The sequence below is a fragment of the Vanessa atalanta genome, chromosome 28, assembly GCF_905147765.1.
Source record: "Vanessa atalanta chromosome 28, ilVanAtal1.2, whole genome shotgun sequence".
NCBI classification, from domain to species: Eukaryota; Metazoa; Arthropoda; class Insecta; order Lepidoptera; family Nymphalidae; genus Vanessa; species Vanessa atalanta.
The window spans coordinates 384,716-410,897 of NC_061898.1; the positions used below are offsets into that span (position 1 = coordinate 384,716).

The following is a 26,182-nucleotide window of genomic DNA, read 5'->3' on the forward strand; positions in this document are numbered from 1 at the left end:
TCCATTCAGTTAAGATTTGTTTGAGGAAACGAACCTGGAGCTCGAACCATTAATAGTATTTATCCTCTGTATTGACTTGCCGTCATACTCAAAGATATTCGGCGACGGACTATCGAATGGATAGCGAGCAAAGAACGAACATTCACAATTGTACGAATATTCGCATGGTAACATGTTACATTTACGTTCAAACTACGCAAGTCAGGCGCCATCTTTAGATTAAAAAAAAATGTCCGATGATTGTTAGTAGCGTTGAAAGTATTGGATTATTTTATTCTGTAGAGAAAAAAAAATGGAGCCTAATTTATTTCTTAAGCACAATTATAAAATTACATTATTAGATGTGACCAATAAAAATATATTTATCATGGTGTGCGGAAATAGTAGCCTTTAAAAATGCCTTAGGCTTTAAATTAAAAAAAAAAAAATCAGTTAAGGTAGAATGGTGTTTTGATTTGTTTTTAATAAGTTTTTATATTCTATAATTTTTTAGTCTCATTCACATTTTGTCTCGAATTGTTATTTTTATATAATTTTATTCGATAAATTAAAAAAAAATCAGTAAAATTGTTTAAAGATAATTTTTAAAATGCACTTAAATTAAATAACTTAAAAGTTTATTAAAGTTATAATATATTATATAGCTTTTATAGAATTTTCTACATAAATTAAAGTAATTCATAAGTAAAATTTTACTATATCCTTTGTCCGTTCAACTTATATTGTATTTTTGTTCAATTGTAACTTTTTAACGTTCGACCGATGACAGAATGCGTTTTGACATCTATATTTGGATTAATGAAATAAATTACCGTAAAACTATTAACTATATGGCACAGATTGTTTCGCCAATGTCACGTGCGAATTTTTAATTTTTATTATATACTAGCTGTGCCCGCGACTTCGTGCGCGTTTGAATCTAACAAAAAAGTTATTGTTCGGTTCGCAGATTTATTTATTATTTTTAATATAATACTAAAATAAAAAAAAGGCTTAGTGACTCCTTATTACATTAGCTATCTTCCAGTGAAAGTCTCACCAAAATCGGTCCAGCTGTTCCAGCCGGAACAAGCAGACAGACAAAAATTGTAAAAAATGTTATTTTGGTATAAGTACCGTATATACATATGCATTTAGTAAAAGCGGTAATTTAAATATTACAAACAGACACTCCAATTCTATTATATGTATAGATTTTATTCGTGACCAACAGACAGATGTCAAACAAGCATTCTAACAGCGGTCGAACTTTAATTTAATAAAAATTATATAAAGACTTAAACCATTCAGATATATAATTAAACATGCCCTTTCTCTATTCAAATCAAGTAAATGCAACAGGTGTGAGGGAGACGAAGCGATCGCGTCAAAATAGAGTGAAATTCTTGAAAATCGAAATAATTTTAATTTTATACGACTAGTGCTAAACGCCCAGTATGTCATCACCTTTATTACCCATTTGACGTAATTTAATTATAATAATTCAAGTACCAAAGTATCTGTTCATTATATTTTTAATATGATAATATTAATTCATTTTGTAATTATAATTAACTTAACAGAGGCTAGCGTAATTTAATATAATCAATAAAATATATCACAGATGATAAAAAAATTAAATGTCGTTCGTGTCTTATAATAATTAATCATTTAAAAAAAAAGATGGCTACCCTAAGCATCTTTTCTGTCTGTCAATATTGACATTAAAAGCAATGGAGGTCTTTACTCAAATAACGGTTAACCGAAATATTTGGTATATTTATTTACTAACGGAATTATTTGAAAATTTCGAAGGCGGATGTTTAATTGATTTTAATTTATTTTCCTGTGAGAAAAACCAATAAATTAATGTCATATATTTAGCGGAACTCTTTGTACACAGTCATACTTACTTCTGTAGTCAATATTTTCAACCAATGAGGCTCGAGTGTTAAACTTACTAGTTTGTAACCTTTATTATCTATGTTAGTTTCGTTTTATTGGATCTGTATCACATTGCCACGCTTAAGCTCTTTTAAGTTGGCGGGAAATCAATTCTTTTTTATATTTCAAACTGTCATTATTTTTTTTATTTTTAGTTTTTTAAGCTGTGGTTATAAATAATTTGATATTTAATTTAAGGTCAACAAAATATGTATTGTTTACTAAACACTTGGTTGGTTAACTTGAGGTTTCAATTTATTTTTAATTAAAAAAATACTAAAAACGGTCGATAGTCAAATTTGATGGAACATCGAAGATCAGTTAACGAACTGTCGAAATAGCAAATACATATATTTATATAACATTGATCTCCCGCCATTTTAAGAGAATTCCACGCCTACACATTTTGACATTTCAACCGCACGTCACACGGACACATTCGATGCCATAAAATGTATTTTATTAAGTTGATTGAAAATATATAATATAAAAGTGTTGAATTTAATGTGTCGTTTTATTTATCATAAGGTTTATTATTATGTAAGTGTGAATAAATTAATAATTAAAAAAAAATATATATAAATACGTCTGCACTAAAAAAATAACCTAAAGAGAATAAATTTGTGCGTGTCTCGAATTGGTGTAATTCGTGACCCTTACGTCCTCATCCAGATTTGTTGACTCGTTTAAAATCAAAATCAAAAGATATTTTATTCAAGTAGGCTTTTACAAGCACTTTTGAATCATGTGCCAGAGACCTGTCACTATTTTTACGAATTATTAACGAGAACTTCTGTTCAAAATATAAGGATATAACAGGATTAGAGGCCTGATTATTTAAATTATAGGATCGCTAAAAATCAATGCCCTGATATTGTACTATAGATGTCTTTTAGAGATACCTTGGAGGGCATCGTTCAACAGCAACTCAATTTTAAGAAGACATTTGACAACATTTTCATTTACAAAGGCTAAATATTTTTCATGCGTAAAGGCTCGAGCGTGCCTTTATATAGCTACTTATAACTAGAGAATGCAATCCCGGCCCCTATTTTCAATCCCGGGATTACGGGATTGCACAAAGATTGAAAATTTGTATTAAAAACGACAAAAAAATCATCGGTTATCATTTTTATTTAAACTCAGCAGTCTTTCGTCAAATTCCGTGTCAATGTAAACAAAACCAGAACAAAAATAAACATCTAAAACATTAACTTTATAACTAAAACAACTTCAACTTGAAATCATCTTTAAAACTAACAAATTAAACATAAAATTCTTCTTAGGAAACGATTAGGAACTTTAGGTTACTGTAAAATAAAACACAATCATTAACACTTCAATGTGCACAAACAAAAAACGAAATAGTCTTCTAAAACATTAACCAAAATGACTATGACTTGAAATTATCTTAAACATAAAAATTTACTAAGAAAACAAAAATCCCGGGATTGGACAAATCTAATCCCGGGATTTTCAGGACTGGAATAAGGCCGGGATTCAGACTGCATTCCCTACTTATAACTAAACTCGCCTATATAACGGCCCAAAATGTTCTCTACAAAATAATACAAAAAACCGCTCGTAATCTAATATACGAATATAAAGCGAATACCGTTTACTGATTAATCGTAAATCTCAGAAACTATAACACATACAAACTTGAAAGTTGTAAGTTGGTTCATTATTGGGTGTAGACGTGCAAGTAAGGGGGTAAAACGGGGGTTTGTAAGTTAGTATGAAAGTCCTGTTTTTGAAATAAAAGACTTAAAATTGAATGTATGCTTTATAGATGGTGTGTACTAAAATGTATCTTTAGATCAACCCAAGGTATTTTAGCGTGAAACGGACCGAGTCGTACATAATAATAAATTCATTAGCATTAGATTTCTATTTTATATAAATTTATATTATCTTTGTATTTATGCATCTGTCATCTCGAGTGACACACATCGCAAAAGCGCGGGAAAAGAGGATATCTATAAAATGGGCGCGCGGTGATGACGGTGTGTGCACAGCGAGCTGATATTTAAATATAATATGTATTTATTTTATTGGTAGATCGACTTTACATGTGGACATTACACCGATTATCCAGCAATAACATTTTATTTTATTTCAGTAACAATAAGACTTACAGCTACAAACCGAAATGACTGCGGATAAATCCGCGGGCATTAATATATCAATAAAATGGACAATTAAAATATTAACAAACGTATATTTATACGAAACTTGTAAATGGTGTAAAACTTAAATATATTTATAACTACTGTTGAACACAAAATACTTGGCAACAATTTTTAGACGCACATCCCGTAACTATGGCAACGCGCAACACATACAAAACAAAACACTAACGGTCTAAAATTTGCTGAAAATACAAGCATGTCTGGTTTGAGTGGGTACGACAGCGAAGTTGTAGGCTTCGACTGTATTACTCAAGACGCTAGATCCCTCGCTAGCAGCTCAGCTCAGACCACGGAGTTCAGTGAGCAGGGCGTCGCTTCTCAAACGTCCACGTCGAAAGACGAAGGCTGCATGACCCAGCCTGAAGACGGAGGCACAAACGAGATATCAGAAATACCCTCGGGTTTGAACGAATTCCTCAGGAGAGTTGCTCCAGCTATGATGGAGCAATTGGAACAAAACGACAGAGAATTCATCAACGAATCCTCAGATTCTGACGAAGAAGACATCATTGCCGCGAAATTATTGCAAGAGATCAAACTCAAGCACGGACTCGGGTGTGGCGACCACGACACTTCGATATTGGGTGTCACTTGGAGCAGCGCCGGTAACTCGATCGCTGTGTCCATTGGCGCGATGCAACACGAAACGTGGTGCCAGAATTCCGGTCTTATCAAAGTATTTATGCTGAAGAGGAGCGAGGAAAGATTCGTCCAAGCTATGGACGTCACTGAAAAAGATTGTGTTAGTGTTTTAAAGTACCACCCAACGGTCGCCGCCTTGTTGGCTTACGGGACCACTTCTGGTGAAATTGTACTTTGTAATTTGAGAAATGGCAGCTTGGATGAAGGTACCCAGTTGGCTTCACCGGCCGGATGTCACGGTTCTAGGCGGGTCTCGGCTCTGCGCTGGGCAGACGCGCCGTTAGCGAACATTTTCTTGATGATGCTGATTACCAGCAAAGGGAAACGACGTGGAGCTGCTGATCAGGTTTTCAGATAACATTATTTATATAAATCCTTATTTAAGTGCATAGTTGTGTGTTTAGAATGTATGATTTTGTCTGCGTCATGAACTATATTAAAATTTAAACTTAAACCAGGTTCTATTTTCTGCTGGATGTGATGGCACCCTTAACGCGTGGCAAGTGAACGCCGATCAAAGAGTATTTGAAAATATAGTTTGTTACCATATCAATGGCGACCAGAAATTGGCCCCGGATATAACATGTTTCGATTTCATTGTAATCTATCCGCTACGCCCGACTGACGAAAAAGTCCCCGATGACGTCTTCGTGGTGGGAACGAAGACAGGGAAACTGTTTTTATGCAAGATCAAGGCGGAAGTTGAAGGCGTTGATCCGGTTTATGATGTCCTCGAGGGGCACGGTACTTGCGTTCTCGATGTGGCCTTCAGTTATCAAAGACCGGGTGTATTCGTGTCCATATCCATGGATTCCGAGTTGAGGGTCTATGATATTAACCAGGGGAGTCCATTGAAGGTTCGTTTCTTTGTTTATATTTAAAAAAAATCTTTTCTCCAGTATGTTACTTTGAAAGCATTAACTCTATATTTCACTTGTGATATCCGTAGAATTTTAAATACCGTTAGATAGTAATCTATCTCGCGAGATTGTAAACTGCTAAAACATTGTGAACGGTGATCTGACTCAAAATAAAACGTCAAAAACTTTATAATATTTTGGTTAGGTTAGTTTTTATAATATAACATTAATTAGATTATAATCAACCGAAAAGTAATGCGTTAAATTGTAAGCAGTGTGTTACGGTACACGATCTTCTGACAGTTCACAATCTCGCGTGAGAATAAAAGAAATTGGAAGAGAGAAATTGAACTCTTTCAATAAGTACACGCACACTTAGAAAATAAAGTTGGTCCGTTTGTTTAAGTTATTTTGTTGTGTGACACACAAATTATAATAGTCTAAGTTCCATATGAGTTTCTGAAATTTTACGATCCTATTCTGCGGTGATATTTGAATTAGTTGTTACAGAATAATTCTATTTTTTTGTTTGAGATTTGTTATTTAAAAAATATAGACATTAAATATCTTTAAATTAAAAATTATTCTACTGATATCGTTATCAGCTATGTGAATAATGTACTAGAACTTATTATTTTTGTAACAAAATGTCAGCTGTCAACCGCCATCTTGGATGTTTGACGACGTATACACTTTTTACATTTATTTATTTTCATTCAGATTCTCTGTCTTGATATTCCAATATCGTGCATGAGCTGGTTGTCGCCGCCCTGCGTGGTTCTCGGGCTGTCTGGTTGTGAGGAATCTCTGCGCGTGTACAACGTGAACAGCGGCCGGTTTGTGCCCGTCACCGGGATGAATGGTTGCGGGGATGTCACTTGTGTATCTGTCAACCAGTTTGGGTCAGTATGTCAACTAAAAGTCATTTATCCTTTCCTGAATGAATGCATTACTAAACATAATCAAAAGACGGTATGTTCGATTAAAAAAAATTACAATTCAAGTATAACAGAAATGGTGATACAGCGGAATATATTTCGGAATTTTGACATATTTTTTTTTTTTTTGTTATATTAATATTATTTTTATTATTTATTTTATTTATTATTGATAAATCTATACATATAACATTGGTTTGTACAAATTAATCTTATTTCAATCAATTGGGTGTAGTACTGTAATCCTCGCTAGGTTATAAAATAATTTGTAATAAGGAGTAACAGTCCCGTTCTAAGTGTTTAAGTGTTTCTAATTATTGTGTCCAACATGTGAACACGTTAATTAATTAATTAACAAATTAGTCTTGTATTGTCTATTATTAAAGTGTTTTCCCAAATTGTCCGACTAATATTTTTGAATATTACTAAATATAATATTTAAATTTAAACAACAGGATAGATTGGCTTCAGAACATTATGATTTTATTTTAACTAAAATAATAGGTTACTTGTTATGGACGCTGCTAGTTAGTGCCTTGCCGTTTTTTTTTTTAAAAAACATTATTATGCAACAGATATGGAATGTTCGGGATTTGGAGATAAACGTGGAAGTTGTTTATTAATAATAATACATATGTAAATTATACTTTCAGATCTTGTCGTGTTGCCGCTGGCGACAGCGACGGTAACGTTAAAATTTGGGAGCTGCCCACGCGACACATCAAACTATCGGATGACGACTTAGACTTTTAAAATTTTCAACAATACGTCAAATAAAACCTGTATTTTGTTTTCAGATTTATTTTTAATATAACGGTCGGTTTCTGAACGACGAACCGAGTTAGGAAAAGATTTTGCTATTTTAACGGTTAAATATTTTTTTCTAGATTAATAGAAACTGTTCGTTAAATGATCGATTAAAAATGATGTTTTATTTGCTGATATATACTGCCATAATATTTTACATCTGTAAACACTACAAGCGACGTTTTGACAGTTAAAACTGACGTTTAAATTTGTCGTTCAGAAACCGGCTGTAAAGTTTGAGTATGTGTTGTTTATAGAGGTAAATAGTTTTTAATTTGAAATTAGTATCATAGGTTAGTTTAGAAATGACGTTTAGAAGCAAAAAAAAATTAAATACGAATAAGAGATAAGCCAAATTTATGTTTCTTATTTGTTTTTGCGCTCGTAAATTGTTATTTTATTAATTATTAGTCATTAATTAATAAGATTTTGCATAAATAAGCGAATAAATGTTTAAAATTGTACAAGCGTAAGTCTGTCTACATGCACTTTTATGCAAATAATGCTGTTAATAATAAAAATATTTAAAACGTATATTTTTCTTAATTTAAATTAACATAGATTAAAGATATAATATATATTATATTTTTCTTACGTAGATAGATAAAAAAAAGTTATTTAATTAATTAAAAGACAAATTATCAAAATGTGTTTTTATTTTTTTTTTATTACAAATTATTACTAATGTATTCACAGACACAAATCGCAGCTAAGGGCTACAGTTTATTATTAAACAGAATGCTCCGTCCCTCGACACTGTGCATCTGGAAAAAGAACAATTACGAATTATAGATATAAACTCATCTGGGTAGGTAGACTCATCACATTCTACCACAAAACAATGCTCAGTACTGTGTACGTTTTGAAGAGTAACGCATGCAACTACAGGCACAAGGGACGTAGGTTGGCGGACGAGCATATGGGCCACCTGTTGTTAAGTGATCATCAGCAACCCATAGACAATACTCTTCAGACAGGTAGTGGAAGAGATACGCCAACAAATTGTTCACCTGTCACTGCTTAGCACGCCGCGAGGGCTCCGTGGCCGTGGGCGGCGGCGGGGGGCCTTTCTTCTCCAGCTCCTCGAGGTAGCTCGTTATGATCTGTTGTCGCTCCTCCGTTATGTGATCGAGGGCCGTGTACCTGAGGAAAATTATACATCAAACGAGTCCCTGTACAGTCAAGTAGAAAAACATTTATTAAATGTTATTTTTCAACAAGCACTCGACATTATGACTATGATTCCCGAGACCGCGTCATCATCAAACTAGCTAGCTCCATGAATGGAGGAATGCTCTGAACGATATTATTATGACTGTTTACGTCTTATTTAGTCGAAACAAAAACGGACATGAAACTGTTTTTTCCTATACACAGTGTTTCAGTATCTTGCGGAGCACTGCGGCTCCCTCCGAGTATCCGAAGGGACCTCACAAGGTCCATCGTCACTCTCTGACTCGGCTCGAAAGTATCAGTACATGGGGTACGTCCACCGGCCCCGAGTCGCACCTGGCGTCGTGCTTGAGCGTGTCCTGTATGAGCTGCATGGCGGCGGGCCCCTCGCGCACGGCGGCCAGCGAGCGGTGCGTGATGGAGCGCGTCTCCAGCAGCAGCTGGCGCAGCGCCGTCTTCGCGGCGTTCTGCTTGTCGCGCTGGTAGTCGCGGAACTCGCGCTCCATCTGATACAACATTTCAACCGTACTTTACGCGAACTTCGATATTTATATCGCACATTTGATAAGCGATATTGACTTCCATTTTTCATATAAGACGGGGCTTTTTGAAAACAAATCTAAAACTATTTAGATGAATACAAAACAACATGAGAAACCCGTCGTAGCAAGGTATGCACCGACGTCCCGTTAAATCGTAGTCGCGGGCACCGGTGCGCGGGTCGACTGCGAGGAGCGCCGGCAACAATACCTGCGGCGCGCTGCGGTAGGGGGGCGCGGCGGCGTGGTCGGCGAGCTGCTTCTTGACGTCCCGCCAGTGCGCCGTGCAGCTCACGCCGAGCTCGGCCAGCAGCGCGCGCAGCTTGTCGCGCCGCTTGCTCGACAGCGCGCTGATGTGCTGGCTGAACAGCCGCTCCTGGGGAGGTGGGTCGAATCAAGATCTGTGCTGACTTGCAGTGCCAGTAAGACTTCTACTACCTGTCTCTATCTTTACCTACTATTCATCTTAATTACTTATATGCATTTTACGTTAACTTCCGACCCGAAATAATCTAAACGCAATTCCTTCTCGAAACCATCGTGAATAAAATAGATTAGTAATCATTTAGATTTTGGGACAAGTTATCCGTTTCTTTAGTAAAATTCCGTCGGTATAATAACTTTGCCGATTCATAAATTCAAATCATTTGTAAAAAAATATATAAATAAAAAAAAGCATATCTAGACACGCGGGAGCGCGTCAGCCAAGTTCACGAAATGATATTTTATGTAGTTATAAATAAATTTCAGAAAGGACTATTTAACTTGGCACCTATTTAGATCTCACTTCTTTTGTCGTTGAAGACAACAACCAAGGTATATATCATAATATTGGACTTGGCACTCATTTTTACATTTATGTTTTTGATGGGATTATTCAATACAGGATTATATAGATGATAGAGAGCATGAAGCTAATACTCGTTGACTTCCAGGCAGGATACATACATACATATATAATTATATTTGGCTAACATAACTTTATATTTTAAATGTTGAAAAAGACTAACTACCGAGTTTCTTGCCGGTCCTTCTCGGTAGAACCTAAATTCCGAACCGGTAAAATAGCGATTCAAAAATGCTCGTAAAAGCCTACTTGAATAAAGTATACTTTGATTTGAGATCCCAATGAATTGAATTTCAAGGTCATTCATTAACTTTACTCCTTGCTATTGGGATCGGCTTCACATGAAAACATTTTACTGCTTAATAAAAACTCGAAACTACTACAAACGACCACAACGACAACGCCCTTGTCTAAATATTTGACAATTTACTTCAATACAAGTCACAGTATGTTGCTGAAGACTGACTGACTGACCGACTGACTGACTGACTGACTGACTCGCAAATTTAAATATGTAATGGTAAATGTTTATTTTGTTTAAATATAATTTACAAACATACCTTATCGTCCTTGTTGAGTTCCTCGGCGAGACCGTATCGATGGTCCTTCTTTAGTTGTTTCTTAGCTTCGCGCCACGTCAGGTCAGGGTTCCGCACTAGGTCAGCGAGGAGTGCGTTGAAGTGCTGGAAAAGGAATATTATAAGCGACGTCATTATACAATGGACGTTTACTGATATATTTATGTATATATAATAACTCGCTCTTGGACTGTGACATTGACCAGTTAGATTTGGCGCCCAAACTGGGACCTGCGTTATTTATATGGTTTAAGATATTTTATTCCCATTAAGACACTATTATCACTTACATGAGATTTACACTTATGAGAATTGTTTCAAATATAACGCTTAAACAAGAGACATTTTTCTATATTAAATACCAATTCAACATATCGTCTTAGTTCTAATTATTTATTATTTAAAGTATACTTAGCAAGTTCTTTTTTAAATACGTTAAATGAGTTTACATTTGTAATGTGTGGGCAGTTCATGCATGTGATATGTATTAGGTAAGTGTCCCCGTCACCTGCACGGCCTCGTCGCGCTTGTGGTACTCGCGCTCCTTGTCGCGGTCGCGCAGACTGGTGGCGAGCGCGCGCTGCACCTGCCGCTCGCGCTCCTTGATGGAGGCCTGCGCGCGCGCCTCGCGCTCCTTCGCCGCCTCGCTCTCCGTCTCCTCGGGCTCCGCCTCCTCCGCCTCCGACGCCTCGGCTACCGGCTCCTATTCATTTCAGTTTAGTCTTGGATGTAAACTTTCAAACATATCAAGCCTTATAATCACAAATCATATCTAAATTGTACAGGGACAAGAATAGACAAATACAAGAATATAATTCAGAAAAAACTATCGGAGTTTCGATCAAATCTTTTGGAAAAAGATGTCTGAGTTTATAAAATAACACGTATCAGTTTATGAAACGCTATTTGTGAAATGATAACTTGGTAACGTCTTTTTTTTGATACAAAGTCAAAAATCTTTATTCAATATAGAAGTGTTTACACTTTCTTATTTATAATTAAAAATCTACCACCGGTTCAATACACTCAAACTCCCTTATTCAATATAGAAGTATTACACTTTCTTATTGATGGTCAAATTAAACACTACCACCGGTTCGGAAAAAGAAAACACTCTGACCTGAGAAGAACCGGCGAAAGAACCTCAGCGGGACTGTTTTTTTTTTTTTACGTCAAATTAATTATATACGTAATTGTATATGAGTAGAAACAGCCAGGAGGCGATCGTTTCATTCGAAATTAATAAAGATTAATACTGGCATGTAACACTATTTCTTATTTTAAAAATGATTGAGGAAAACAATTGAATGATCGTGAGGGATTGTAATGAGAGCCGAGATGGCCCAGTGGTTAGAACGCGTGCATCTTTACCGATGATTTCGGGTTCAAACCCAGGCAGGCGCCACTGAATTTTCATGTGCTTAATTTGTGTTTATAATTCATCTCGTGCTCGGCGGTGAAGGAAAACATCGTGAGGAAACCATGCAGGTTTCTTCACGATGTGTCTAATTTCAACGAAATTCTGCCACATGTGTATTCCGACAACCGGCATTGGAGCAGCGTGGTGAAATATGCTCCAAACCTTCTCCTTAAAGGGAGAGGAGGCCTTTAGCCCAGCAGTGGGAAAATTTATAGGCTGCTAATGCTAAAAAAACAAAAAATGTAATGAAATATAGAGAGATTCGAGCAACATTGTAAAACATAATTTTATTTTGCCATCCCGAACTACTGAAATTACAATTGTTAAATAACTGAAACACGCAGAAACTACGTGAAAACGGCAATATTATTTTCCGAAATACTTATCTATTGACTGACAAGCTATTTAAAAATATAAAATGAATAAACTTGCAGACGCCTTAGGGCAGATGGAACGCTCGTAAGATTATATAGTCCAGCGACAAAAGCGAATACAAATCAATCTCCAATTCTTAGTTGTGTCGACAGACAAAGAAATCGTCTCCAGTTACGTGAATACAACAAAAGACTTGTCACACGACTATAACGCCTTTGTTAAAATAAATAAAACACAACGTCAATACAACATATTTAATACAACACAATCATTCCATAGTCACTAAAAAGTGTTTATTTTTTTTAAAAACAATAAAAAAAAAACGAAGAATCAAATATTATATACATTAATAATACGTAGAAATATAAAGTACTCGAGGTGTACTTTCGGTTATATGATTAAAATGACAACTATTTACAATCTGTGGTCGATTCAAAATGGCCGACAGAATGGAATTAAGCGTCGATATTCGTCTTCGATTGACGAATTAACGTTACTTATATGCTTAACAAATAATATTTAAGTTTGCGACAAAGGGTCTGTTAGTATTAATGTATGTATATATATGTATGTATATGTTACTGGATCAACATAATAAAGGCAGAAACTGTAACTCAGTTACGTTTTAAATTTAAATATTCTGTAGAGATAGCAACAAAAAAAATGTCCAAGCTAAATTAACAACGATTCTAAAATAAAACTTCATTATTAACTGAACGAGTCAGTGAGTTCATTCAATGGTTTCAATACATATGTGTAATATTAAAATTATATCACTAACCTATGGTTTACTTAAAATTAATTCACATTCATCATAAACTAATATAAAAATTTATCTCTAAATACAACTGTCAGTTTCTGAAACGATGATCAAACTCCGATTAACGATCCGATAAAACACTAAACCTGTATGAAATTCCTTTAATAAATCATATTTAAATCTCGAGATTTGATAACCATTCAAATACGTTAATCCGACTTCGATCGCGACTTCAGAAATTGCGAGTTTGTCGAAACGAAAACATTCAGTTGAGCAAGGCGATGTGTATCGTTATATTTGTGATAATAATTGCAAAATAATCTTATTTCATTCAAAAACAATAAACTCCATTCTCGACCAGAGACAATGATTCTATTTTTTAATATTTACTATGTAGTATGTACTATAGACAGGCATTAAATTAAATCATCCCTTATTTATCTATATATATAATTCTTCTACGTGTTGAGTTCATTTTCATCAATATTCTTTGTCAAGACGTCGACGATCTTTAAGTAATAAGAGCCATAACTAAATTCGTACGTTATAAAGAGTGGAAATTTGAGATAGGGCAACATAGAAATGCCAATAAAAGAGTCTGCATTAATTTTGACAAAGTACCGTCAGAAAAAAAAGTGATCTCATTTCGTGTAACCTCTATTGGTGCGGCTTAGGGTTTATACCGACTCGTGTGCCGTCACAGCGAATGGCGTGACGCTCCCTGATGCTGGATGCTCTCATAGCGGAGGGGCGCTGCCAATCTCTACTATGTTGTGTGTGTGTGTGTTTTTTTATTACCCTGAATTTGGATGTATCATTGGATGGTCTATTGTTGAGTTCCGGTTTTGAAAAGTGAGTGTACCAGTGAACTACAGACACAAGAAACACAACATTTCAGCTCCCGAGGTCGGCGGCACATTGGCATCGGCAAGTTAGGTAAGTTTGTCAGTCCGCCTACCTATCTCTAATTTCCACGATTTAAACACTTGTCGTTTTGTATAAAATTCACTGATTTAAAATCTATTGTACACAACCTCCCATACAAAGAACGTAAACATTTGCTATCTCTTTTTAACGCCTTACATTGGAAAGAGATATCATTGTTTAGTGTTGCCACGTTGTATACGGGAAAAACGACACGGATGAACCACAGTTCGTACTATATACAGAATTCCATTCCAGAGTCTTAATGTTAGTCTTTGAAGACATAAATATATTAACAGTTCATTATAAATGTATTCTTTTAAAGATTACACGAATCTTCGTTCAATGGTATCAGAAACAGATAAAAAATATAACTACAATCAAAGAATCGTCTTAATACATATCGGCGTTACGGAGGATGGAACAATTTCCAAAAAAAAAAAAAGTCAAAACTATTTTCAATACATAAAAATCTTACATTTAATTTATAAATCTATAATAATATACATTAAACTTTTGTCAATATTTACAATGTCCGAGTTTTCATATACAGGATGTTATTAAATCACAATAATCGATATTCACTTTTTAAAATCGATACTAACACTAATCGATATTTACGTCGATTCGAATCTGTTACCCGACTACGTATAGAGGAACATGAATACGCTTAAATTACACAGTATGTATGTTGGTATCGCTGTTAATGTGTGAATTGAATCAATATCGATATTCACCTAGATGATGGGTGTGTACATATCGCTGGCAACTGATTTAATTAGCCATTTAATTACTAGCCTAGCCTTTTAAACTGAGCGACCGTGACATCCAACCGATAGTGTTGCTTATCGATAGACCATCGATAGTTAAGGCGTTAGCGATAGTATCGATAGTCTATTTTTTCTTTAAAGAACAGCAGCAATGCCCCAAATTGTTTAAGGAATTACTAATGTACCTATTTACCCCTCCTTTTAAGGTTATCACTTGTGTTAGGAGCGGGGACGACAATGGCCCAAGGGGGCAGGATCGACTCTTTCGATTATACCTCACACCAAATAACAATAAAATGAAATTTCATAGTTTAAAACATGTTTTTGTTGATATTTATCTTTTGAGTCTGAGATTCAATAAACCTAGTCAACGATTGGTTCTCAGTGCATAATAGATAAATTTAAGCATGATATATTTATTTGGTGATAGACATTCAGGAAGTTGATTGACCAGCGTCGTTTAGTAAAATAGCTAGGCTGTTAAATAAATTTTAAGCCAGTTGACCGAGACACACACAGCACACAGGACGCCTGTTGGGTTACGTTTGTCATTCATATATTTAATTGACAATTTATTTTGAAGTTTAAATGTCCACAAATATTATTCATGTTTTTAAAAAAGTACTAAATATAATACTGATTTTAACTTCAATCTGATATCTAAGGATAATATACTATATTCCAACCGTAAGAGGAGAAAATCCAAATAAAACTATTATCGAAATTTTGATATAAATGGTTAAGTGCAACAGTGTTGTATTATAAATAAAGATATATTAAACGCGAACTGTTCGTATATAATACATTAGAAAAACGATTACATTATGTAAACTCTGTGTGACGTACATATTCTACAACTGGAATCTATATATATAAAAGCAATCACGAAATCTGAGAAACTATAACACATACAAACTTGAAATTTCGCAGCGAGGTTCATTATAGGGTGTACGCATCCGCTAAGAACGGATATTCCGAAACTCCACCCTTAAGGGAGTAAAACTGGGCTTGGAAGTTTGTGTTTCATAATATAAATTTCGCGCAGGCAAAGGTGCAGGTTCAGCTAGTATAATAAAAACTTATATTATACTGATTAAGAAATAAAATCCATTGAATTTGATACCGATTTTTATAGAAGGGCTTCAGTATGGTTAGCAAAACAAAAATCGTTTCAAGATTCAATACGAATAAAACAATTATAACTACAAATACGTACATCCGATATATTGAACATTATAATTGTCACATTGAGCCTTTAATAACACTGACTATTGTCTGACTGACTAACACGTACAAATAATTCATAAATCGATATATTTACAGTAAACAAATTAAATAATTTCAACCGAATGACTTACTACAAGTATTATCATGAGAGTTACACGATGTCTTCCGTCTCATCGAATCAACGATGATCAGAGAGAGACGGCATTATATATTAACTATCCGTTGAACGTTTCAAAGTAACCGCGAGAGTACATCGATTCCTCTTAGAGTCTATATATAAACTGTACAGAGTTTAATTTAATAATAACGATCGCGACTTCATATATTTACAACGACATATCGACAAATTGTCAATAATGAAATCGATTTTGTAAAATAAAAAAAAAATATCGATTATTGTTATTCGATTACATTTATATTAGAAAGTGATTACCCTTAAATATACGAAAAAAAAAAAAAAATAGACACGGAGATTCCTTGCGACTTGAAATTACCGAATTTAATATTTGCGGCTGTTTAATTATATCGTCTATTTCGTTATTGTTGCTAATGATACACGCCCCCCCCCCCACAATACAATAGTCGATAGATATACCACAGCTGGGCTAGTGGAGCACCCTGTACCGCCCCGATATTTGTTCCATCGACACGAATCGTTATAAATAAAAGATAATATTGAAGACTATGTACAATATAAGTTACGACTATCTATATATAAGATCAACTCAAGGTCGGCAGTCGTGTAATTTCAACGCGCAAGTCGTGTATAAGGCAGTCGGAGTGCCCTCGCGCGATAACGTGTAGAACATCTAATTGTCCCGGTCGCGCAGTAACCTGCGCCGTTCCAGCGATCAGCGTTTACAAAACACGTAAAGTAAACACTATTCTTTCTCGGACTTCTTCCGTTTCCTCTTCTCCGTTTTCTCCGATTTCTCCGCCGCCTTCTTCTTACCCTTCTTCTCCGGCTCCGGTTCCGGTGACTTGAAGTCTTGCCGGCGTTTCTTGGGCGGCGATTTTATCGGGGACTTCTTTTCGGGCGTCGGCAGTTCCTTCTTCGAGGACCTCAGCTGTTTCGGGGATCTTATTTCCTTCTCCGGCGTCGGCGACCGAGACTTGGCCTCGCTGGCCTCCGACGACTCCTCCTTCTTCTCCTTCGAGGACTTGGTCGACTTGGACTCCTTCGAGTCCTCCTCGCCGGGTATACCGAGTATCTCCGCCCACTGGTCCGGGGGCGGAGTCGGTTGCTTTTTCTCGTCTTCCGTCGACAGGTCGGATTGCTTCTGCGAGACAAAGGGAGCACTTCAGAAGCGATAACAAAAGAAAAAAAAATAAATAAGACAAATTTAATAATATATTTAAAGCGAACCTGCATCGGACACGTGTGTTATAATAAAATAAATATTCAACATGAAAAAACATTCGAGTTAGTTAGTCTTAACGAAACAAAAAAACAATCAATGTAAATTTTAATTAATCATGAGACGTATCAAATATTTCGCTTTGCCGTAATCAAATATTTTTGAGAGGATAAATATCATAACAAACTATGACGTTAATAATTGTATTAATTTAATTAAATAATTGACGTTAGTAATGGTTATACTGTACAATTGTAAAGTCTCGGGATCGTTGAGCAATTTAATTGCGTCATATATTAAATGGAATATAATCTAATATCATACATAAATAATAGTTATAACATTGACGTCGCTTATGGTACAACGTATTTATGGCGGTCTTAGGTTAAGGCCACATCTAACGGTTCAGTGGCACGTCGAATCGAAATACAAACAGTTAAAGTTTAAGTTTCAAACTTATTTGGTAGATTATATTATATATAGTTAGATGTGCCCACACCCTATGCCTGTCATAATTCTGCGGGATGTCCGATGTAGGTTCCCTACCGATAGTACCTCACCGTAGCTCCGTTTGTCTCTTCCACAGATTAAATAAAACAAAACACACTGTAAAACCACACACTTTAATTGTTTTTTTTTTTGTTTTTTTTTTAATTTTCATTCTCTTTTCGCGCGGGGTAACGACCCCCGCAGATTATGACAGTCGCCTGAAACACTCGGAAACGAGTTACACTTCGCGGTCTCGCACTGTCGGTTACAGGCCATAGACAAGAGGCCAAGACCCGAACTATTCATCCAGGCTTCGGAATAGTAAAAAACAAAAACTTCGTTAAAAGTGTTTCACAATGTCGATTAAAATATAAAAAAAAACGATAGCAATACGATTTTGTCCGTCGCAGATTAGCTTTTTAAACGAGTCAAGATTTGAAAATCGAGACGAAAAGTTAGTTGAGAAAATAGCACCTGTAACTTTCAATAAAAAAAAAAAACAATAAAATAATATTATCAACACGACAATTGTACTTTATTGTACACACAGTCGACCGTGTCGACTCGTCCTGACGTTGGACTCAGACGAAGTCAGACTTCGATGATTAAATTAATTTTGTAGATACATTCGAAATTAATGTGAATAAATATTCTTTTTGGCAATGCAAAAAATAAAGTATCAATTATATTGAGGTTAAAAATGGTTACTTATTACCGAAAGTTGAAAATAATAATGAATTTATTTAAAAATCCATAAATAAAAATTTTAAACGTTTGATTGACATTGACTACGCTACTGATTGGTCGAGTTTAAGATGACGTCACTTGCTTGTTAACATCGTTTGCCTAATGTACGTGGTTTATATGCGCCACAGATTACAATATAGGCAAGTGACGTCACCGACCCCATTGCAGCGCCATATTGTCAAAGTGGAGTTTTCGCGCGCTATTTAAATATGGATTTTTTTATTTGGTATTTTTCAGCAAATATGTACTCGAATTAAAAAAAAAAAACTACTTTAACTGGGTTCCTTGACCTCTACTAAATAATATAAAATGGATTTTAAAAACCATCAAACAGCGTATTGTCGATTGTACTAGCATTTTTACAAGCTATTTACAAGCGATAGATCTATTCTGAACCGCGACTCCAGGAGAACGGAAACAAGTGAGCAAATTACTGGAACTGCTATTCCTTAATACAAATTATTTTATAACCCAGCGAATCACCGAAGCCAGATCATAAAGTAACCTGTACAGCAATTTGGTAAAAATAATTCAATCGCTGAATTGAATCGTTCAGTGAGTAAAGTGTTTAATTAATTGTTGAATACTCTTCACCTAGACGACAAACCTCCCCCCCCCCCCATAAATAATTCTTTGTAACCAAAAAAAATGCGTATCTTCTAAATTTAAAAATTTCGAAACGACATTACCTATAAATGTTACTTAAGTTAAAAAATCTATTAAATAAGTCACCCCTTTCTAACGTCAAGTCGATTGCAACAGAAAGAGATGGGTGCATCTTCTATTTCAACTACGACATCGGCGCATTTTACAAACCGACAGGCCGACGTTCCCAATTACAGCTCTATGTACTTACGTCACCGGCTTTCTCCTTCTTCTTATCCTTCTTGCTGTCCTTCTCTCTGTCCTTATCCTTGTCCCTCTCCTTATCCTTTTTGTCTTTCTTGCTGCCTCGCTCGCGCTCTGCCGGACATACGACAACAATTACAATCAGTATCGGTTGAAACTATTCGCGGAGCTTTCAGCAAGCCCTTTGGGTAACCACCCATTCATTAGATATTCTACCGCCAAAGAGGAATACTTAGCATTGATGAGTTTGAAGGGAGCGAATGAGTGAGCCAGACAAATAAGTATTGGACAACATCACGTACATGACTCAGATCTCAATATAAGTAGCTAAAGCACTCGTGTTATGGAAAATCAGAAGTAACGAAGGTACCGCAAACACCCAGACCCCAGACAACATAGAAAACCCGGGACTCGGAGTGGCGTACCCATGAAAACCGGTGTACGCACTACTCGACCATGGAGGTCGTCTCCAGACGGGTCATAACACTTCAGTTCTCAAGGTCGGTGACTCATTGTATAAATATTATTACGACACCCGTGTCTATGGGCAGTGGTGACCACTCCCCATCAGTTGACCTATTTATTTAATAATACATTGGTGAAGAATAATATGTTACATACATACATGTATTATATAGAATCTACACTCCCAACCGGTGGTAGCTTCACTTAATATAGTTTGTGAAATGACAATTCAAAGGTGCTTATAAAAGCCTACTCGAACAAAGTATATTTTGCCGTAGGCCGTGACCCACGTCTTGCATTGCTAGGCAACACTTTAACTATAGTCAACCCCCAGATCCTGCTATTACCAATAAACTCACCTTTTTCCTTTCCGTCCTTCTCCTTCTTCCTCTCTTCTTTAACAATCTTACAGTACTCCCTAAAGTAATCCTCCCTCATGGAACTACTCTCGACGGCCTTGTACCGCGAGTCCGAGTCGATTTTCTTCTTGACGTCGACCCAACGCGCGTGACGATCGACCGTCTTCTCTTTGAGGAGCGCTATGAACTCCGTCTTGGCCTAAAAAAAGGGGGGTTTATATTAATATAGGCGTTTGAACCGGCGCGTCTGGGTGCGGGGACGTGCGGCTTGGTTCGTGGTCTGGGAGGAATTATTCTCAATTATCTACGAACATTTGAACAATAACTTTTAATGTGATTTATTTTAAATTTACTAGATGGAGATTATTTATTTTTTATTTAAATATATCCGACCTCAGTGATAAACATTGTTTAGGGGCTGACTAGTTGAACACCGATGTCTCTTTCAGACATCATAGATTTGCCATACGTTGAAGCGGAGCATCGCTAACCAATCACCCTCTGAACAACATCAAATAAAGCCGTAGACATACAAAATAAAATATAAACAATCACGTAATCTGACAAACGACCCCTGCCCCCCCTTAAAAACTATTTCGCATAGCAAGTATCCCCCAAAACAGAAATCAAACCGCACGTTAGTCCCCAAAAAAAAGCGCTCTGATAACTGCAACTCCTGAAAAACAAGACATTACATTAAACGCTGAAAAGAATAAAAAAATATATAAAAAATAAACTTTAATGCTGTGGAATGAAATAAAGATTAGTCCCTGAAAGAGAATAAACATTAGTTTACAGAAACGAAAGTGGAGGCGAAACACGACAACTGTAACTTTTTTGCGTCCGTCTGATTGTTCGGAGGTCAGATTTACGACTGAAACTTTTCCAACGCGACATAAACGGTTGCTTTATAAATGGCAACATTACTAAAATATTATTACAAGTACAGAAAATATTTATTCAAGTAGGTTTTATAAAGCGTCACGTAACGGGCTCAAATATAATGTAAACTTAAAAACTTTAATTCAACATTCAACACAGAAGCATTAAACTTTCCTATGGTCTGTCAAAATTCTACCACCGGTTCGGAAATAGACGACTCAGACCCGAGAAGAACCGGCGAAAGAAACTCATCGGGATTGATTTTTTCAGTGTCAGTGTATTACAGTTAAATTTTCATTTAAATCTTTATTAATAATATAAATGTCAAAGTAACGCTCCGTTACAGTCGAACTACTGAACCGAATTGGATGAGATTTCTTATGAAGTAAAATTCAACTCCAAGGACATAAGGCTACATTTTAAACCAAACAGTTGACCACCAAAACCTAAAACGCAAGGTAATCCGCGACAGATAATTAATATGTATTTAGCATTAGCAGCCTGTAAATATCCTACTGCTGGGCTAAAGGCCTCCCTTTGAGGAGAAGCTTTGGAACATATTCCACCACGCTGCTCCAATACGTGTTGGTGAAATACAAATGTGGCGGTTCGTTGAAATTAGACACATGCAGGTTTCCTCACGATGTTTTCCTTCACCGCCGAGCACGAGATGAATTATAAACACAAATTAAGCACATGAAAATTCAGTGGTGCTTGCCTGGGTTTGAACCCGAAATCATCGTTTAAGATGCACGCGTTCTAACCACTGGGCCGTCTCGGCTCAATTAATTATGTATACATTATAGCCTATTCCAATAAAACGGAACGTACTGAACAAATCATAGATTTACATCTTCCGTGCTTCAACTAATCGCTCAATATAAAAAATTCAATTCACCGATTTTCAAAACGCCATTCGCTTACGAATTGTAATTTCATTCAAAGTTAAAGTTTACTTTTCGTAACCCCTCCTGCCATCCGAATAGACTACCGTAGACTGAACTATACTCCTCTTAACTGTTCGTGTGAGCATGATATGAGTGCTAATTTCATCTCAGTAGTTATTACTAAGGTAACACTAAATACACATACAATCATAAAAAACATCACAAACATTACACTAAACAAAAATCTTAGCTCATCTTGCGTTAAGAACATAAGGAATAATTTATTGTATGGCAACATTGCAATCCTATTAAAACATGACATCTTGTTCAATTTCAAAAGTTGCAACACTGATAATAATAAGAAAAGTCGAACAATTTCTTAAGGAAACATTACCGAAGCGATTTTCACGAGATCAACATTTTGCGTAATAAATTTATGTTACAAAAAATATATATTTAAACTGAACGCATCGTTGTTATCTTTAATGAATCGTATCGCAGACGTTTATGACTTCGTGTATGTGTGTGTTGAGTATCTATATACGGATCGCTTCGCTAATAAACTTAAAGCATCAAAGTTATTGATTAAGTATTTTTAAGTAAGTATTTTATTGATCTCAACCTCCATTTTCGTTTCCCGTATCTTAAAACCTACCTAATTTTATGGTGCAAGCGAATAACAGCCTTACGGGTTCGATGATAGAAAACATTTTACACAATTATGACTATTTAGACTACCACTGTTAAACAAAATAATGAAACAAGTAAATAATAACAAATTTACTCGGTGGTAGGGCCTCGTGCAAGTCCGTCTGGGTAGGTACCACCTACTCATCAGATATTTTACCGGCAAACAGCAATGCTTATTATTGCCGTGTTGAGGTTTAAGGGGTGTGTAGGTCAGTGTAACTTCAGGCACATGGGAAATAACGTCTACATTATGGAATGGTTAATATTTCAGAACCAATGTCTAAGCTGGTGATCATTTACCATCCGTGATCCATTTGCCCCAAATCATCATCATTAGGAAAAGATAGAAGCTTAGAACAAAACATCATTCAAAGATATTGTCGGGGGGGGGGGGAGTGTTTGTCTACGTTGATGTGATGAATTCCAAGACAGTTGAACACATTGAAGGAATATTGGCAACTTTTTACAGAATCCTATTACGAGTATGTCTGCTTCTACATAGGGAGCGAATGCTCGTATCGATTCGACATTTTGGGGTCAAAAGTACCCCCAGTATGTCCATTACTATTAGAGTGATGTACGTAGCAAGATATGACCACAAAATCGTACTTAAATATATACATAGATTTTCATGAAATAAGACATTATTATTATTATTTAAGGCTGACATGATTTGTTTATAAGTTAAACGTGGTAGGTGGCCACTCTACCCATGGACACTAAGGCGCCAATGACATACCACGAGATGACGTTATGTCTCCCGTACCTGCTATTCATTAAGACCTACCTATCAACCCCACCAGAGACACGGCCAACAAAACAATTAACTGGACATTTTATAGAGCAGAACTAATCTCAAACACTAGTGCACTTTCATCCCAGAATTTTCATCCTCATAATCTGTACGACCTGTCCGACCTGGGCTTCGAACCCAGGAAGTCAACACTAATTACCGTGGCTTACTTTCTAGATCGGAAAATTAATCGAACCCGTGAAACTGCTAACGCTAAAGTATTCCTTTAGAGATTACATTTTGTTTCGTTTTTTTATCAAAAAAAGGACTCGAAATATTAATTTTAATTTGAAAATTATCTATTATATATTCTGTTTTACAAACGGACAGATGTATTTTTAAATTATTTTATATAATTTGACTACTTTTAATTGTATGCTTCAATTATTTCACAAAACAACTATATACACATTTTATGTGCTTTAGTTGAACGTCGACGGAGTTTTTTTTTTTTTTTTAATTTTATTTCAATGTATATTTAATCTATATTCATATATTAATTAAAACAATATAATACAAACACAATTAGACACGGTTCAGTAGTTTCCAAGTACAAATATACAAAATTAAAAAAAAAAAAATTGTATATACTGTCAAAATATACCAAAAAAAAAGTCTCCGTGATCGTTTCAATTGAAAAAAAATTACAATAAAAAACCTGAAAAAGAAATAATTAGTTGCGAGGGGGGGGAAAACTAAACATAATTTCTCATTTTCGATTTCAATCAAATGACTACTAATCATAGATTTAATTATTTACAATACTTCAACAGTTATCACTAAAAAAATTATTATTTTTTCGTTTTATTTCACTGGCAACCCATCACCATGAACTATCGAATGTTCCGATGCAGCGTGGCAACACTGATCGGGCATGCAACTTGTAGCTTTCAAAGCTATACAGGGGGTGATATCTTTGTCTATATAAAATTAATATTCGTTTCATCGTCCCGTATGCGTTGCTACACCCATACACCCGAATTAGTTACGACTTTGAATCACCAATGTCGAGTCTGTCGTCTCGGATGAGTATACATTAAAAAAAAAAAAAAACAATTGAACAGGCATCGCAACGCATTCCGGGCTTTTGCTATTTTAATAATAAAATTCGACTTACTCACCGCAAGGTAAGACATCGACTGCCAATGTTAGGGGGGGTATCTATCGTCTATATATAATTAAGATATATATATATATATATATATTATTTTTATTTGCTTAAAATTATTTTCTAACCTTATGTAGCGTCTTGTGAACCGGGGTGACCACTTGACGAAGTTTTAATCAATATATCGCACAGTCTAAAAAAAATTTTATATCGTTATTTTCGTAACGTTATATAATTTAAGTAACGCAACGGTGTCAGAGAAAAGTAACGATTTTTTTAAATTTTTTTTTCTTATCACAGAAATTTAATATGTCAACTGGCAATGGAGTCTCGCTAATACAGCATAGTGCGTTATGATATAAATATATATGAATTCAAAAGTGATTTAAAGATTTAATTAAACTTGGCAACATATAGAAGATATTAAATAATATGTTTCAACAAGAAATGGGAAATTTATCTGTATAGATATCTTAAAGTTGAACTCGTTTTGATGTAAACTTATACCAATATAAAAATACAGTATCAATGAATTTTAGCTTTTAATATCAAACTAACAGAGTCGATCCATAATTCACATCGGACCAATGGAAACAAAATCGTGGGCCACATTTGGTCCACGGCTGGGCGCGCGGACCAAATCCGGTCCACGTATTCGCGGCCGGGCCCGTGGCGTGTAACTAACGAGACTCCAAGGTTCCGCGGGCGAGCGCGCTCGTCAAGTGCTCCCCCGCGCCGCCCCGCCCCGCCCCGCCCCGCCCGCCCGCGCCGCCGCCGCCGCCGGACACGTGTTTGCGTGACTGTGCCGTTATACGCGCAAACGCTCTATCGTACGCACGAGAACACATCTCTCGTCGACGTTCATCATCAGACGTCGAGTCTTCCGACGACGTCGTCCGTTAAAGTTCATTAAAATTACCTAAATTTATGAAACTATAAATTCATGTATATTGTGGTCAAATTTTTTTTTTATATTCTCAACGAACGTTTCTTCAACGGCATAATCATGAAACACAGTCGCTTGATAGAGAGGGGAAAGAGATCAACCATCGTTAGACATCGTTAACATTACACATGTACTATGCGTTCTGAATACGCGACCGATCGACGGGGACGCTCGCCGAGTTATCAGACCGAGGGAAGAATACCCCTCCACGTGAATATATAAGGAATTAATAATACACTTCATAACGCATAGTATACGATCAATATCAAACAAAACATTTTCGATATAATCTCTCTCGTGCGATTCTGTATTCTATAAAGACAATAAAAAAAAAAAAATAGTTCAAAAGAAAAAGGTTATATCGGAAATATTATATTACAAGCAAATATCGATTTCAAAACATGTTTAAACTAAAGTTTCGACAATAATAACATCAATTATAATTTCGGTAAGGTTCAAATTCGCAGCGCAATGTGATTTCGCATAAATACTACAAAATCAACTCAAAATTAAATTATTTAAACACATCGTTACGAGAATCGAACTCGATACAAGAAAGCTTTGAAAGATTTATTATTTTTTTTTAATTTTATTACTCAATTATTTTTAAATTATCAAACATATTTATAGCAAG

At 35.6% G+C, this 26,182-nt stretch overlaps 2 protein-coding genes across 5 annotated transcripts in view; one reads left to right on the top strand and one right to left on the bottom strand.

The window, feature by feature from the left end:
* The first annotated feature begins 4,304 nt into the window (after positions 1-4,304).
* LOC125074675 (cytoplasmic dynein 2 intermediate chain 2-like) lies at positions 4,305-7,519 on the top strand. The gene is made up of 4 exons (XM_047686055.1): positions 4,305-5,103; positions 5,216-5,614; positions 6,338-6,519; positions 7,209-7,519. The coding sequence occupies exons 1-4, from the start codon at positions 4,312-4,314 to the stop codon at positions 7,306-7,308; spliced, it is 1,473 nt and encodes a 490-aa protein (XP_047542011.1). The 5' UTR covers positions 4,305-4,311; the 3' UTR covers positions 7,309-7,519.
* Positions 7,520-8,031: 512 nt separating this feature from the next.
* Positions 8,032-26,182, bottom strand: part of LOC125074674 (transcription elongation regulator 1) — a 29,774-nt gene continuing 11,623 nt past the window's right edge. For 3 of the 4 annotated variants that reach the window (XM_047686053.1, XM_047686052.1, XM_047686051.1), the window contains 8 exons: positions 20,243-20,441; positions 19,426-19,532; positions 11,008-11,202; positions 10,482-10,604; positions 9,286-9,450; positions 8,872-9,041; positions 8,373-8,505; positions 8,032-8,126 (listed from right to left, as the gene is read on the bottom strand). In XM_047686053.1, the coding sequence (XP_047542009.1) occupies positions 8,376-8,505; positions 8,872-9,041; positions 9,286-9,450; positions 10,482-10,604; positions 11,008-11,202; positions 19,426-19,532; positions 20,243-20,441 (1,089 nt within the window). In that variant the 3' untranslated portion in view covers positions 8,032-8,126; positions 8,373-8,375. Of the gene's footprint in view, positions 8,127-8,372; positions 8,506-8,871; positions 9,042-9,285; positions 9,451-10,481; positions 10,605-11,007; positions 11,203-15,893; positions 17,256-19,425; positions 19,533-20,242; positions 20,442-26,182 lie in introns of those variants that run through there. The other variant, XM_047686054.1, reaches the window with a different exon arrangement.